General features: G+C 34.6%; 1 protein-coding gene across 9 annotated transcripts in view; it reads left to right on the forward strand.

Moving 5' to 3' along the window:
* The window catches only part of LOC118349920 (uncharacterized), a 586,341-nt gene that overhangs the window by 343,761 nt on the left and 225,742 nt on the right, over nt 1-16,838 (forward strand). Inside the window, exon 9 of one of the 9 annotated variants that reach the window (XM_049106056.1) lies at nt 6,556-7,127. The exons of the other annotated variants lie outside the window; for them this stretch is intronic. Within the exon in view, the coding sequence (XP_048962013.1) occupies nt 6,556-6,567 (12 nt within the window). The 3' untranslated portion in view covers nt 6,568-7,127. Of the gene's footprint in view, nt 1-6,555; nt 7,128-16,838 lie in introns of those variants that run through there. 9 annotated transcript variants of the gene reach the window in all.

Consider the following 16,838-nt stretch of genomic DNA (forward strand, 5'->3'; position numbering starts at 1 on the left):
GTTTTGTTTTCATTTTTGACTTATGATCTAAACCCATTAGGCAATGAAATATCTTGAGAAACAAATATGATCTACCTCTTTTGAGTTACCAGGGAACCATAAAGAATCTAAAGGTCTGAGTGTTTGTTTTCAGTGTCAGAACAAATAAAAATGTTAGGTTTTTGGTTTTCTTTTCTTGTGTGTGTGTGTAACTCATGCTGCACAAATGTGATTTCTTTATAAGGTTCTTTTATTTACTAATTAGCACTTCACTGTCTAATGCAGTATAAAAAATCTTCTCAATCCCCTTATATGATGGCAAGACTACTAGTAAGGGAATAAGCACAGCCAGTGACTTACTTAACATACTTCTAGCCTCTAAGTAAGCACAATTACATAATCAACTGTTTGAAATAATACCGAGATGGAGTGAGTGTGTGTGTGTCTCTGTGTGTGTAGTGAATGTGATCTGTGGTTAATAGTAAGTGTAACTAACTTCATTGTCTAATGTGCCTTTTTTTTTTTTAAAAGAACCAGAATAGTAGCATGCCTGAAATTGAACTTTGAATTTAATATATTTTATTTTATTTTTTTTAAAGATTTATTTATTTATTCATGATAGACACATAGAGAGAGAGGCAGAGACACAGGCAGAGGGAGAAGCAGGCTCCATGCAGGGAGCCTGACGTGGGACTCGATCCCGGGTCTCCAGGATCACGCCCTGGGCCGAAGGCAGGTGCTAAACCGCTGAGCCACCCAGGGATCCCCCCTGAATTTAATATATTTTAGAGAAATAACTTCTTGTCATGGAAAGGCAACTATGACCAGTAGAGCCACTTGCTCCTATTATGAACGCCATATATAATGGCATTTCTTAAGTGATACTTTTCCGTATAACTTGCGGTCTACCATACAGGGAGAACTTGAGAGCTAAACATAATAGTGTGTTTATATCTGACATCTTAGCAACATGCCCTTGGATAAATTACTTAATCTTTGCCAATCATTAATTTTGACATATGTAAAATGATGTATTATGTCATTTCAAGAATTGTTATAAATATGAGATAAAATATCTTATGTAGTGCCTGGGACACAGCAATTATTAAACAGTATTCATGGCCCAGATGATTTCACTGGTGAATTCTGCCAAACAATTAAGGAAGTAATAAGACCAATCTTATTCAAAATCTTTCAGAAGCTAGGAGAGGGTGAGGCCATACTTTACATAGCTATCATAATCCTGATTTTAAACCAAAAAATAAGAAAGAACTTTAAAAAGTAGCAACCTTAGCAAAATATTAAACAATGCAGCAATGCATAAATATGATTATATCACAAATCGAATTTATCCCTTCAAACTCAAAATTAAGCATTTGGAAATTAATCTGTGCAATTCACCAAAACTACAGGATAGTGGAGAAAAAGCTACATGATGACTTAAAAAAAATGTAGAAAAATCATTTAGTGATGTGAAACATCCATCTAGAAAAAAACTTGAAACAGGAATGATAAAGAATTTTACCAGATTAAGTGAATCTACAAAACATATTTAGCTAATATTATACTTAATGATGATATGCTGAATGCTTTCACCCTAAAACTGATGACTGGGCAAGGGTGTCCACTCTCATCTCTTTCAGCTGTTGTTTGTTTTGGATGTCTTAGCTAATGCCATAAGAGAAGAAAAAGAAATACAGATTGTAAAGGAGGCAGTTAAACTATTTACAAATTACACAATTGTTTGCTTATAATATCCTAAAGAATCTGGAAAACAAGGATTAATGAATTTAGCAAGGTTGCAGGATATGTTGTTGATATACAAACTTAAAGTATTTTTATATGCTAGCACAAAGAATGGGAAAAATAATTTAAGATTTTATTTTTAAGTAATTTCTACACCCAGCATGGGGCTTGAACCCACAATCCCGAGATCAAGAGTTGCACATTGCATCAACTGAGCCAGTGAGGAGCCCTGGAAAAATAATGTTTTAACATTCTATTTAAAAAGCATATAGTGTTAAGATCTCTATTTCATGATATGTAGATTGAATGTAATCCCAACCAAAGTTCCATGGGCTTTTTTGCTTGTTTTGTAGAAAGACAAGGTGATTCTAAAATATATATATGAAAATGAAATGGGCCGAGAATATCCAAAGCAGTCTTGAAAAAGACTACATTATTATTTTAAGGTTTTATTTATTCATTTGAGAGAGAGAAGTGAATAGGGGGAGGGGCAGGGGCGGGGCAGGAGGGGTAGAAGCCGACTCACCACTGAGCATGAAGCCCCCATGTGGGGCTTGATCCTCATGACCCCAAGATCATGACCATGGTCAAGACCATGACCACCAAGGCACCCAGAAAAAGAACAAATTCTGACTTCCTTACTCCATATGAAACAGTAGTAATCAAGATTTTGTGATACCTTCATTAAAACAAAACAAAATAGGGCAGAACAGAATTGAACCTAATAATAGATCCACACTTATACAGTCTACTGGTTACCAACACAGATGCCAAAACATTCCAATGGAGAGAGGAAATTATTTTTAGAAAATGGTACTGTGAAACACTGGAATGTCAACCTTTACCTTATACCATCCACAAAAATTTATTTGAAGTGGATTGTGAACCTGGAAATAAAAGCTGATATTATGCTTTTAGGAGAAAACAGGAGAATATCTTTGGGGGAAAGTAAAAGTTTCTTAGATTACAGAAAGCACTAACCATAAAACTGATAAATTGGACTTAAACAAAATTGAAAATTCGAGTTAATGAGAAAACATTAAGAAATTGATGAAATACATGGGATGCCTGGATGGCTCAGCTGTTAAGCATCTGCCTTCAGCTCAGGGTGTGGTTCCTAAGTCCCAGGAACGAGTAAAACATTGGGCTCCCCTTGAGGAGCCTGCTTCTCCTTCTGCCTGTGTCTCTGCCTCTCTCTGCGTCTGTCATGAATAAATAAAAAAAAAAATCTTAAAAAAGGGAAATTGACAAAATACATATCTGACAAAGTGTTGTTTCCCACAATAATATAATGTACTTTTACAACTCAGTAATAAAAAGTCCAATAAGGACAGAGGCAAAAACTTGTTCAGATCCTTCACCAATGAAGATGTATAAATCAATAATGGGCCCAAAATGCTAAGTATCATGAATCATTAGGGAAGTACAAATTTAACTGTAATGAGAGGCATCCATTGGAATGACTAAATTTACAAAGACTGACAAAGTTCAGTGAGGATATAGAACAACTGGAGCTCTTAGGTCTTCTATGGACATGTACTTTTGTGAACCACTTTGAACAAAAGTTTGGTAATCTCTTATAAAACTAAACATATATGTACCCTGGGACTTACAATTTTACTTCTAGGTCCAAGGTGAAATAAAAACACATGTCCATAAAAAGACTTGGAGAAGAATGTTCATAGCAGCTTTATTTAGAATAGCCATCAGTGGAAATAGCCCATCAAGACAAGAGTAGATTGATTTTATGAGATTCATAACTGGAATACTTTTCATCCATAAAAAAGAATTCCTGATTCATGCATCAACATGGATGAATCCCCCAAACTTTTTTTAATCCCCCAAACCTTAATGCTGCATGAGAAATTTCCACAAAAGAATATCTACTGTATGGTTCCATTTATGTCAAGTCCTTGAACAAGCAGAATAAATTTGTGATGAAAACCTATCAGAAGAGGAGGGTTGGGGCAGGAATTTGACCAGGAGGGTCATGAGGGAAGTTTTAGGGGTGACGGCAATGTTCTCTATCTTGACAGAGATTTGTGTTAATATGGGTATATACATTTATCAAAGCTTATTGAATGGCACATTTAAAATTTATGTATTTCCCTATATATACATTTTGCTTATGAAACACTTGGGAAATTTTGAAGTCCATTTCCTGCATGCTGAAGTATTTAGGAGTAATGTGTGTTGAGATTTGTAACTAACTTTGGAATGGATCAGAAAATTGAGTAAATGAGAGAAGGATCGAAAGATGAATAAGTATCTGAGAAAAAGCAAATGTTACCAAATGTTAATTGTAGAATTGAGATGGAGAGAAAATGCTCTTCACTGTGTACTTTTCTTAACATTTTTGTATGTAAGAAAAATTTCATAACAATGGGCAAGAAGGCTACTTTTCTGTGAGAAATGATCTTGATTTGCAGAGGAAGGCATTGAAATGCAATTCCTCAAAATCCAAAGTTGTTAAACAGATATTCAAATTAATAAAATTAATACAATTATTAATAAAATTAAATAGAAACAGCAAGTATTAATTCAGTGCCTCTAGTCCTACAATCCGTATTCTTCCTGTGTTACTGTGCCACTTTCCAAATCTAAACACCCAGAGCCCTGTGGATTAAAATAGGAAGTGGGCGTGAAGCCTCAGCTTTGCTTTGAATGCCTAAGTACTCTCCATTTTTTCTTTTAATAACCTTTTTGTTTTTTTAAACAAAAATTATTTTTTGAGAAAAGAGATGCTGGTAGTCAGATGATTGAGCACACCTTTATTAAAGATCTCTACAAAATAAATATTGAGACGAAATCAGTCATAAAATTTATCTGCTCAAAAAATTATTTTTCTTCCTAATCTTAATGTACTAGGAATTTTATATACTGAAATAAAATTCCAAGTATCTTAGAATCATTGGTCCATGCCACGTGTATTTTTTTCTTCGCTCGTTCAAGTAAAAATTCAGCAGAGTCTTGCAGATGTTGAGATGTGTCTTATTCCTAAGACCCCCACAGGCAGGCTTACAGAGCAGTGGAAGGAATGCAGTGCTGGGTGTGTGGGGTCTGGGACTCCAACCCCAGGTCAGATTGCACCTGCTGCTTTGTACAGTGTCCTTGGCCTTTCTCAGCAGCATCCTTTGATCCTGTTTTCTTTATGCGTGTGGGGATAAAAATAAAACACAGTTCAAAGTTGAAAGAAAATTTCAAAAGATCATTAAACCCAACCTTCTTATTTTATTGACGAGAAATCTGAATCCCTATGGCTTGTTTGAGGTAACAGGTAGGTAGAAGCAAAGCCATGCTGTAACACAGTTTGTTAGAGGTTATTCTAATAGTCTCATCATACTTACCTTCATTCAGTAGCCATGAAAGCAATACAGGGATAAATGCACCCCAGGAATGCGAAATGGTCTCATCGTTTCTCTTAAGATACGTGTAAATATGGTATGCATGCTTTTACTTAGAAAAAGAAGTGTTTTAGATTATAATATGTATATTAAGGTTTTATGTTAAATCTATAACTATATAAACCGTGCATAGATAATTCGACTGTAGGGAAGTAGTCTCTTTGGTGAAATAAATCACTTTGTTAATACTCTGATCACTCTTGGACCTTTCTATAGATTATTCTTAGGTGTAATAATATATATAATAAGTTATGAGGTTCAGTATTTCAATTATAGAGGTCCCATGGGACCTGAGTGAATCAGTCTATAAAGCAACACAGGACGGCATTGCATTTGAAATGCTAGGACTAAAGATACTAAATACAATAGTATCTTTTTAAATATATTTTTTACTTTTTATCCTGAAAAAAATAGAAACCATTTTGATATTTTTAAAAAGGGGCTAAATTTAATTTCTTTAAACCAAACACCTGCATATTGGCAGCTTTTTAATTTTGGTTGTATTTGTGTTTTGTAGACTTTGTGCAAGACCATTACATATCTGTTTTACATCTTTATGGAGGTATAAAATTGCATATATTTAAATACAATGTGATCCATTTTGACATGTTTATACAGTGGCGAAAACATCTTCATTATCAAGATAAATAATAATGTTATCATCCCCCAAACTTTCCTTAGAGCTCCTTTGCAATCCGTCTCTACTTCTGACCCCATTTGCAGGTTTGTCTTTTCCACCATAATTTCCATCTTCTATAATTTTACATAAATAGAATCATAAATATACACTTTTTTGGCCAACCTTCTTCACTTACTTAGCATGTTTTTAGTGTGTTTTTGATACTCATCTGTGCTATTGTGTGTATACAAATTTCCTTTTGTCGGGGCACCCGGATGACTCAGTCAGTTAAGTGTCTGCCTTAGGCTCTCTTGCCCAGGGGGGAGTCTGCTTTTCCCTCTCCCTCTGCTGCTCCCTCTGCTTGTGTTTGCGCTCTCTCTGTCAAATAAGTAAATAAAATCTTTTTTTTTAAGATTTTATTTATTTATTCATGAGAGACACAAAGAGAGCGAGAGAGAGAGAAAGAGAGAGGCAGAGACACAGGCAGAGGGAGAAGCAGGCTCCATGCAGGGAGCCCGATGTGGGACTCGATCCCTGGGACTCGATCCCAGGTCTCCAGGATCAGGCCCTGGACTGAAGGCGGCGCTAAACCGCTGAGCCACCTGGGCTGCCCAAATAAAATCTTTAAAAAAAAAAAAAAATTCCTTTTTCCTTTTTTCCCCCTTGCCCTGTGTTATTCCATTATGTGGGCAGATATGCCAAATTTGCATTTGTTTATTGAACATTTAGGTTAATTTCCAGTTAATGGGAATTGCAAACTAAGCAGCCAAATCTTTGTGTGGATATATGTTTTTTATTTTCTTATAGGCAAATACCTAGAAATTGCACTGGCTGAGGTGTAGGATACATGCCTGATTAACATATTGTGAAGCTACCAAGTGGTTTCCAGAAGTGACTACCCCATTTTACATTTCCACCATCGTTAGTAAAGGAGGAGTCTGTTCGCTCAAAGTTCTGGTCAGTACTGGTTATGGTCAGTCTTTTTAAGTTCAGCCAATCTAAAGGATGTGTGTTTAATATGCTTTGCTCTGAGGATGAATGATGCTTGCATCATGCGCTTTTGGCATTTGGGTATTCTCTGTTGTGAAGTGCCTAAATCTTGTTTATTTTCTTTTTTAAAAGATGGGTTGTACTTTATTGTAAATACTCTTCTCAGTGTTTGAATAAGTCCTTCATCTGACATTGTGTGGAGAAAATGCTCTTGCTGCATATAGCTTGCTTTTTGTGGGGGGTTGTATTTTTCTAGGAACAGAAGTTTTATTTTTTTTTATTTTTTTATTTTTTTTAAATTTATGATAGTCACAGAGAGAGACAGAGAGGCAGAGACACAGGCAGAGGGAGAAGCAGGCTCCATGCACCGGGAGCCTGATGTGGGATTCGATCCTGGGTCTCCAGGATCGCGCCCTGGGCCAAAGGCAGGCGCCAAACCGCTGCGCCACCCAGGGATCCCGGAACAGAAGTTTTAAATTTTGACAAAGTCTGATTTACCAATTTTAGGTTCAGTTATTTGTATTTTTGCGTGTGTCTGTGCATTCTTTCTGCACAAACTGCCCAGTCTGAGATTACATGTATCTACTCGTATGGTTTTCTTTTAGAAATGTTACCATTTTAGGTTGTACATTTGGGTCTGTAGTCTTTTCTGAATCTATGATTGTCAAGAGTGAGATAAGGATCATTATACTTTTTAAATTTTGATTTCCAATTGATCCTGCATCACTTGTTGAAAAGACTTTTTTCCCTCCATTGTACTGGCTTGATACAGTTGTCAAACCTTGGCCATATTTATGTCGGTTTATTTCTGGACATACTCTTTTTTTTTTTTTTCCCGTAAATGTAGATCTCTCTCTTTTTGCCAGTAACACGCATTCTTGAATAGCTTTATAGTAAATCTTGAGAGTAGGTAAGGCAAATTCTCCAACTTTTAACTATCTAGATTCTTTGAAACTTTAAATAAATTTGAGAATCAGTTGTCAATTTCAACCAAAAAACCTACTTGATTTAATTTGGAATTACATGGAATCTATAGATCAGTTTGGGACAATTGCCAACTATGGATATGGTGCATCTTTCCATTTATTTCTTCTTTAATATAGTGGTATTTTATATTTTTTAGTATATAGATTTTGAGTAACTTTTCTTGGATTTATTCCCAGGTACTCCTTTTCCCCCTCACTAATGTAAAAGGAATTATAAGAAATTAATTTCAATATTTGCTACTAATACATTATTATAGAATCATTTTAAAAAATATTAACATATGTGTGCACACTTAAATCTTTCAACAGGTTTGTGTAGACTTTTATGGGTTACTTGGTATTTTCTTAGGTAGGTAATCAATATAAGCATGCAAATATTGATAGTTTTATTACTGATTTTTTTCAGTTAATGCAATGGGTAGATCTTGCAGTAAAATGTTAAATGACAATATTGAAAGCAGGCATCCTTGCCTTCTTACCTCATGGGGAAAAATTAGGTCTTTCATTCTTAAACTGTGATATTGGGTGTTGGTTTATCCTAGATGCTTTTTATCAGTTTAGAGAAATTATCTGCTTTTCCTAATTTGCTGAGAGTTGTTTTTTTTTTTAATCATGAAAGTTTTGAAATTTGTTAAATACTTTTCTTTTTGCATTTATTGAAATAATTTTTCCTTTATTCTATTAATAGGGTGAATGACATTCATTCTGCATGTTAAACTAAACTTGTATCTTTTTTTTAAAGATTTTATTTATTTATTCATGAGAGACAGAGAGAGAGACACACACACAGAGACAGAGACAGAGGCAGAAGCAGGTTCCATGAAGGGAACCTGATATGGGACTCGAACCCCTGGACTCCAGGATCACAGCCCGAAGGCAGGCGCTAAACTGCTGAGCCACCTGGGGATCCCCCTAAACTTGTATCTTAAAAAAAGTCTCATTACTTATGCTATCACTGTGTGTTCACACACACAATTAAATTACATTTGATAACATTTTGTTAAGGATATTTACATCTATTGCAGGGATATTGAAATGTGATTTTTTATATGATCTTTTTTAGATTTTGGTGTTAGTATTGTCCTTACAAAGTTGGGAAATGACCCCAAATTTTTTATTTTCTCAAAATATTTTTGAAAAATAAGTGACTTGGGAGTTTGCCAGAATTTGCTACTAAAAACATTTGGCCTGGAGTTTTCTTTTAGGAAAGAAGTTTCATAATTTCATATATATTCTAACTTTCTATTTTCATGTGCCAATTTTGATAAGTTGTATTTTTCAAGAAATTTGTCAGTTTGTGTAGTTGTTATATATTTTACTGTCATGTATTTCTTACCTTTTTAAAACCCATTGGATCTGTGTGATGAGCTCTTTCATTCCTGATATTATTGATTTGTGTCTCCTCTCTTTTTTTTTTTTTGAACATTCCAGCTAAGGCTTTGTCAATTTTGTTGATTTTTTTTTGGAAATAAGTAGCTATTAGATTTTGTCTGTAGTTTCCTCTGACTGATTTTTGCTTTTTACTCTTTTCTTCTAGTTACCCTGGGGTTAAGTTTTTGCTCTTTTTTGTTTGTTTGTTTTGGTCAGCTTTTTATGATAGAAATCTCAGGTCATTTTCTTTCACTTGTTTTTTCTAATATGAACATTTAAAGTCATGTGTTTCTCTACACTGCACAACTGTAAGTATGTTGTATTCAAAATAATTTCCAGGGATACCTGGGTGGCTCAGCGGTTGAGCGTCTACCTTCTGCTCAGGGCATGATCCTGGATCAGGGGATCGAGTCCTGCATCGGGCTCCTTTAGGGGAGTCTGCTTCTCCCTTTATATCTCTGCTTCTCTCTGTGTGTCTCTCATGAGTAAATAAATAAAATATTTAAAAATTTAAAAAACAAAATAATTTCTAGTTATTTTATGCATTTGTCTTTTATACATGTATTATTTTGAAGTGTGTTATTTGATTTACAGATATTTGGTGTTTTTCTCTATGTTATTATTCTTTGCTACTTTAACTGTGTTGTGATCAGCAAATATAATCTGTATGATTCTGATAATTTTTAATATTGAGACTTTGTTACTGAACCAGAATATAATTTATCTGGGTGAATGTACTATGCATATGCGAAAGTAATGTGTGTTCTGAACTTGATAGATGAGGGTTTCTATAAGTGTTAATTAGATCAAAGCAGTGCTGTTTTTGAGATCTGTGTTTTTGCTGATTTTTTTTTTTTGGAGGCGGAAGAGTAGAATCTAGTTTAAGAATTACTCAGAGGAGTATTACAATCTCTTACCAAGGGTGTAAAATTGTTCATTTCTTCCCTAAATACTGTTTTATATATTTTGAGTCTCTATTAATGAGATGAATTGACATTCATAATTGTTTACCTGGATAATTTGCCCTTGTTGTCATTTGAAATATTCCTTTGAATCTGGAAATACTTTTTGTCTTGAAATTTGTGTTCTCCGATGTTAAAGTTCCATTTGATGCTTATAAACTGCATAGTATATATTTGTCTATTCATTGTCATAAATCAAGTCTCTCTTATGATTAGTGTATAGTGGTTCGTGCTTTTATGTTCATTTTGCCAAGCTGTGCCATTTAATTAGTGTCTTTGGACTCTGGTTTAATTTATACTCTCCATTATACATATATATTTTTTCCATTATATTTTTTGTTTGTCTCCTCTAGTTTTTGATTCTCACTTGTTTCTTCCCTGTGATCTTTTATATTATTTCAATATTCTTTTGTATTCCACTTTAGTTTAATGTGTATATTTTGGCAAAGTCTCTTTGTATTTTCTTTTATAAAAGTATTTTCTCTAGGAATTACATATTGATATACCAAATATTTTAGTCTATTTTAAGCTACTACTGTACCATTTCACATAAAATGTAGGAAAATTCCAATGATACAGGTTATCCCCTGTCAACCATTATGTTATAGCTTTTATATGTACACTGAAAATCATACCAGCTTATAAAAGTTTTTCTTTTAGTTATATGCATTTTAAAGAACTTAAAAAAACATTAATCTTTTACATGATCCAAGAATTTATCATTTGTGTTGCTCTTTCTTCATTCCTTCTGGTTGTCACTTTCCTTCAGTATGGAGAACTTCCATTAGCAAATCTTATATGTCACATCAAATATATTGATTTTACTGTCATTTTTGTAGAATATTTTCACTAGCTACCGAATTCTGATTTGACAGTCTTTTCCACTCAGCTCATAAAGATGATGTTCTGTCATTAGGCTTGCAATGTTTCTGCTGAGAAATCGTCAGTATTGCAAACCATTTCCTGTGTACAATGGGCCAGATAAATAGATTTTTTTTTTCAAAAAGGTTTTCTTAAGGCCTCCTGAGTGTCTCAGTTGGTTAAGCATCTGCCTTCTGCTCAGGTCATGATCTTAGGGTCCTGGGATGGAGTCCCCTGTCAGGCTCCCTGCTTAGTGGGGAGTCTGCTTCTCCCTCTCCCTCTGCTACCCACCACCACTCCTACTCTCTGTCTCAAATAAAGCCTTAATATTTTTTTCTTTATGTTTGTTTTTCACTAGTTTGACCATGATGTGTCTGTAGTTTTCTTTGTGCTTGTGAATCACTGAGTTTCTTGGATCTGTAAATTTATGTATATGACTATATTTATGAACTCTTAGGCATTTACTTACTCAAACTGTTTTCCAAAAATGTCACAATGTAACATGTGGAATCCAAAAAAATTGAAGCAGAGATAGAATATTGGGTATTCGAGGTGTAGAGTTGGGAGAAATGGGGAGATGTTGGTCAGAGGGTACAGAGTTGTGGTTATGTAGCATAAATAAACATGGAGATTTAATGTAGAGTGTGATAACTACAGTCAGTTATACTGCATTGAATTTTGGTGATTTGCCAGCAAAATAGTGACTAGTCATCGTTTCATTACATGTATATATATCAAACCATCATGTTGCTCACTTTAAATAAATACAATTTTTATTAAAATAGTTCTTTTCAATTTCTCTTTGCTCTTCTTGTGGCACTCCATATATACATTAGGTGTTTAGAAATATCCTGCAGGACTCTGGGGACTCTGTTCATCTATTACATTTTATTTCCCTCACTGTTTTCCCCCATCTATATTAAAGTTCCTAATTCTTTCTTTTATTATTTACATACTGCTATTGAGTTCACCCAGTGAGTTTTTCCTTTTAAATTTTGTTTGCCTCCAAAATTTTTTTTTATTATTTTGCTTTTCTCTACTGAGAGCTTTTGTATTTTCATTCAAGAGTATTTTCTTTATTCATAAAGCATAGTCAATCTTAGCTGCTTATATGTTTTTATAGCTCCAGTACCTAGGCCATCTTTTTGGGTTTGTTTGTTTTCTGGTCTTTTCCTTTGAAAATTGAAATTTCAATTTTCAATTGAATTCTTTTCCTTTGAAAGGAAATTTCCTTTCCTTTCCTTTCCTTTCCTTTCCTTTCCTTTCCTTTCCTTTCCTTTCCTTTCCTTTCCTTTCCTTTCCTTTCCTTTCCTTTCCTTTCCTTTCCGTTACATTCCGTTTTGTTTTGTTTTTTGTTTTGTTTTTGTATGTAGAATAGTTTGGGATTGTATTCTGGTTTTGTGAGGATTGTGTTGTGCAGAGTGTATCATAATATTTCTATCATAACCATCTGGAGATGTTGATGTTTATTTTATCAAGGAATTGAGTCACTTAGAATGAGACTGTACGTTGTGTCCCCCCTTTTGGGGAGGTGATTCACACCTCCATTTATCTTTCTCAAGCTTGCCTGGATTGCTTTGTTGCATCCCTGCTGCATGAGGTCAGAAGCCTCAGATCTCCATTCAGCACCCAATGCCTTTGATTCCTTCATTGGGACTGTCTTGTATGTGTGTAGGGCAAGAATTTAAGTGATACAATACATATTCACAAAATTAAGGGATCCTCTTTCTCTCACTCTTTCATCTCTGGGATGCTCTCCAAACTCTTGAGCCTGCTGGAATCTTCCCTTCTGTTTTTCTTGCCAGAAAGAGTTTATCTGAGATTTTACCTGCTTGTGCAGCCATCGTTGCTCAGCACCTTGCAGCTGGGGTCATACTGCACAGGAAAAATAGAGATGAGAAACTCATTATTATGTGAATCACTTTTCCAAGTTTTGATTCTCTTCCATAATCTGCCTGCTTTTGAGGGTCCTCAGGTGACTGAGATAGATATGTATACATATATATATGTTTTGCCATGTGTATGTATGTGTATATGTACCTATGTGTGTGTATAAAGTTTAAGGTTTTTAATTGTAATCTGCATGAAGAATGGGGGATAGTGGACTTACCCACCACAATTGAACCAGAACCCATGTTGATTTTTTTCCTCCAGAAAAACATTAACTATGCCAAAGTATAGAATCTTCAGATTAGCAAAGCCATTGTGACAAAATTCTCTGTGTGTGTGAATTGTGCAGAGAAGAGAAGTGATAGTCAAATTGTGTTCATTACAAACACAAACACAATTTAAGAAAAATACTTCAGATTTTGCATTCCAAGTAAACTTTGCCTTTATTATTTCAAGGGCATTGAAAACAATAGTATGCTTTTTTTCTCTCCATTAGGTTGTTCAGGATAGAATAGGTTATATATGCTTGGAGCCATCAGAATGAAGCTATATATAACTCTAACACACGACTAATCTGTAGGTATTGTTCAAGCCCTTTAGGACTGATACTTTGTGGTAACTTAAATATGTTTCAGTTAAGAATAAGGAGTTTAAGAATTAACATTGGTGATATTTCCTGTTGTGAAATACATATAGTATAGGTCAGCGCCAACTTCCTTATGAAAGTGAGTTTATATAATGATAAAGTAAAAATATCAAAGGATAAATTATTATGTCTGAATGATGTGTGTTTTGGAAATAGTACAATATTCTTTTTTTGTTTCTCAGAATAAACAGAGGCTGGTGTGTATTGTGTATTAAAGATTTCTGCTTTTTGGGTAGTGATTAAGTAAGACTCTTAAGGAAACGAAGAATGAGGGCAACAAAGCCATTTTATGCAAAAATGAAATTATATTGTTTTTTTTTAAACATAGGATGTATGAGCATGCGATAAAGCATAGGATTTTCCATATGCTTATGATACCCTTCTGACCCTGAATTAGATCAAGTTATTTAAATAGGGCTCAGATAAGGAACACATTGCAGTTCAGGTGAAAGAATTTTGTAATGTGCACTTTCTAAGCATTTATTCTTCTTCTTTGCCCTTTGATATGGTTAGTACAAAAATAGCAATTCTCTGAATTTACATTGTTATTTGTAAAATGATGCACCATTTAGAGCTTTTGTTGTATGGCAACAAGGATGTAGAAAATACTTGTGTTTAATCATTGTTTTATTATATCAAGTTACCTCAGTGTTTCACATTTTAAAAATTGAGCTGTAATTTGCATTCAGTAAAATGCACAAAGCTTCGTGTAAAGCACCGTGGCTTTTCAAAAATACATGTTCTCCATATGTAACCCAGATCAAGGTCTGGATCATGTCTCTTGGCCCTGATGCATAAAACTTTCTTCATTCCCCTTCCCTCTCAATATCTTCCATCCTCAGCCAGAGTTAATCATTTTGGGTTTTGTCAGCACATATAGATTGCCTGTTCTTAAACTGTATGTAAATAGAATCATACAGTGTGTACCCTTTCTTTCACATAAATGCTTTGAGATTTGTGTGTTGTATGTATCAATAGTTCTTTCATTTCCACCATTGAGGAGTTACTTAGTTTTATCAATATGCTCCAGTTTGGTTGTCCATTTTTCTCTTGCTAGCTTGCTTCCATTTTTGGGCTGTTATGAATAAAAACACTTAGAATTTTCTTATATGCATCTTTTTGTGGATTATAGCTCACATTTTTCATATTATATGAGTTCATTATAAATTGTGTTTAGTATAGCAGTATCTCTATTCCTTTTTCTTGTCAACTTTAAAAAGATACTTTGCTATAAAAAGAAAAAAATGGTCCCCAGATGTATGTTATGCTAAAAAAGTTAACATTTTTGAAAGATTAGTTGCCCTTTATTCAAACATGGACTGTCCATATTTGATTCTCTTGTACAAACTCTAAAGAAAAATTAAGCATTGTAAACCTATAAAAGACGTATGAAAATTAAAACATACCACCTCTATGAGAGTCTCTTTTCCCAAACAACTTATATGATTATTTTCTTCCTCAAAGACCAACCACATGGTAGCATGTCTTTTCCCCACTAATCTCTTTGAATTTACTATGTAATAAGCAATCATATGTCCATTCCTCATGAGAACAAGGCCATCTGTGTCTTACTCATCTTTCCATCCCTGGCATCCAGCACTTTGCCTGGCACATGGTAGATATATTTTGTGTGTTGTGTGAATTGAATAGCTGCCTTTTGTCTAGGGGGCTTATTTCCCTTGCAGGAGTTGTTTTTGCTATGGAAACATAACACACACTTAGCTTTAGCTTAGGCGTTTACTATTCCCTTTGTCTTAAGTCTTTTGTTTAATACATGAGCTGACTTATCCCAGTTTCCTGTTTATATAGGGCAGACTTTTGATGGAAATGCACACTATCAAGAACCTATGAAAAACGGGGCACCTGGGTGGCTCAGTGGTTGAGTGACTGCCTTTGGCTCAGGGCGTGATCCCAGATCTAGGGATCGAGTCCCACATCGGGCTCCCTGCAGGGAGCCTGCTTCTCCCTCTGCCTATGTCTCTGCCTTTCTCTCTCTGTCTCTCATGAATGAATGAATGAATGAATGAATGAATGAATATCTTAAAAAAAAAGAACCTATGAAATATTTCTGTTTTATTCTAATTACATTATATTAAACTTCATCGATGTGTCTTTGTGGAAAAACAATATCAGGTAAATACTTCATATGTATGTGCTTATATGTATGTACAATATATATTATTAACTTTTTTTTCTCAGGTATATAGTACTTGGTGTACTCTGTACTTAGTAATAGAAGCCAAGCCTCATTTTTTTCTTTTTTCTTTTTGGCAAAAGACACATTATCTGTTTAGCACAATTAAAAGACCTTGAAATTATGCATGATTTTCATTACTACTGGGATTTCTATGTTGAATCAAAGGTCATTATTCTAATCATCTCAGACCCCTCTTTTTCCCTAATAGATCTTTGCAATGCCCATCTGTCAGTCGTTCGTGGTATAACCTTTTCTGATCGGGGCAGGATGGCAGATGGACAGCAGATGGGAGTTTTGCCCTGCCTCTTGATTCAGATCCTGGAACTGTCAGCGAATGTCAGTTTGTCCTCACAGTTTGCGGGTTCCAGTACTGTATTTGGCTTCCCAGCCAGGGGTCTGACTTGATGCAGTGCTCAACCAGCTATTGGTCATTGTGACTTGTTAATGGTTGAAGACGAATAGTTAGGGTGGAGGAACCCACTGGGTGTGTAAAAGCACTTCCTTTCTATTTCACTGAGTGCTATGTGTTCAGGACCCTGGAGTCCATTCTCAATTTCCTATTATTGGGAAATTTTTATTGTAATACAGGTCTCTATGTTTTTAAAAATCTGACTCCATTTGCCCAAAGTCTTTATTTCTGTATAAATTCACATGAGGAAGCAAGCAAGTAGAGATACTCAGCTGCTTAAACCATAGATGTTTTTGTCTAAATTGTTGGACAACTTGTCATCTTTTGGAATTCCTAAAGGTAAGGGATGCTTAAAACTTGGTCTGATAACATTTTGAATAACTGTATCGAACTGTAACTCTACCTGCTTGGGCTACAGCATTAAGAGAGAATTTATAGGAGAGAAGAAAGTCTTTTTTATTCTTTATTTTTTAAAATTCTGAACTGTTAGCATGCACTCTCTTTTTAATTTGTGGATGAATTTGTTGCTTTACAAGTGATTCTCTTCACTGTAAGTATAAGCCAGATTCAAGTAAACAGATGAGGCTGAGTAAATGGAAATGGCCTTGACAGTGACCATGAATAAAAGACAACCATGAGTCAAATTGTATGTGAAGAGGTTTTTCTTTCTTAGTTTCTTTAGACTTAGAGCTTCACAAAGACCATATTGTGCCCCATTTTCAACTGAGCTGAATTTCAACTTTGATTAAGAACATAAGAGTTTATGTAAGGAATGCAT

This window comes from Canis lupus, chromosome 35, assembly GCF_003254725.2.
Source record: "Canis lupus dingo isolate Sandy chromosome 35, ASM325472v2, whole genome shotgun sequence".
Taxonomy (NCBI): Eukaryota; Metazoa; Chordata; class Mammalia; order Carnivora; family Canidae; genus Canis; species Canis lupus.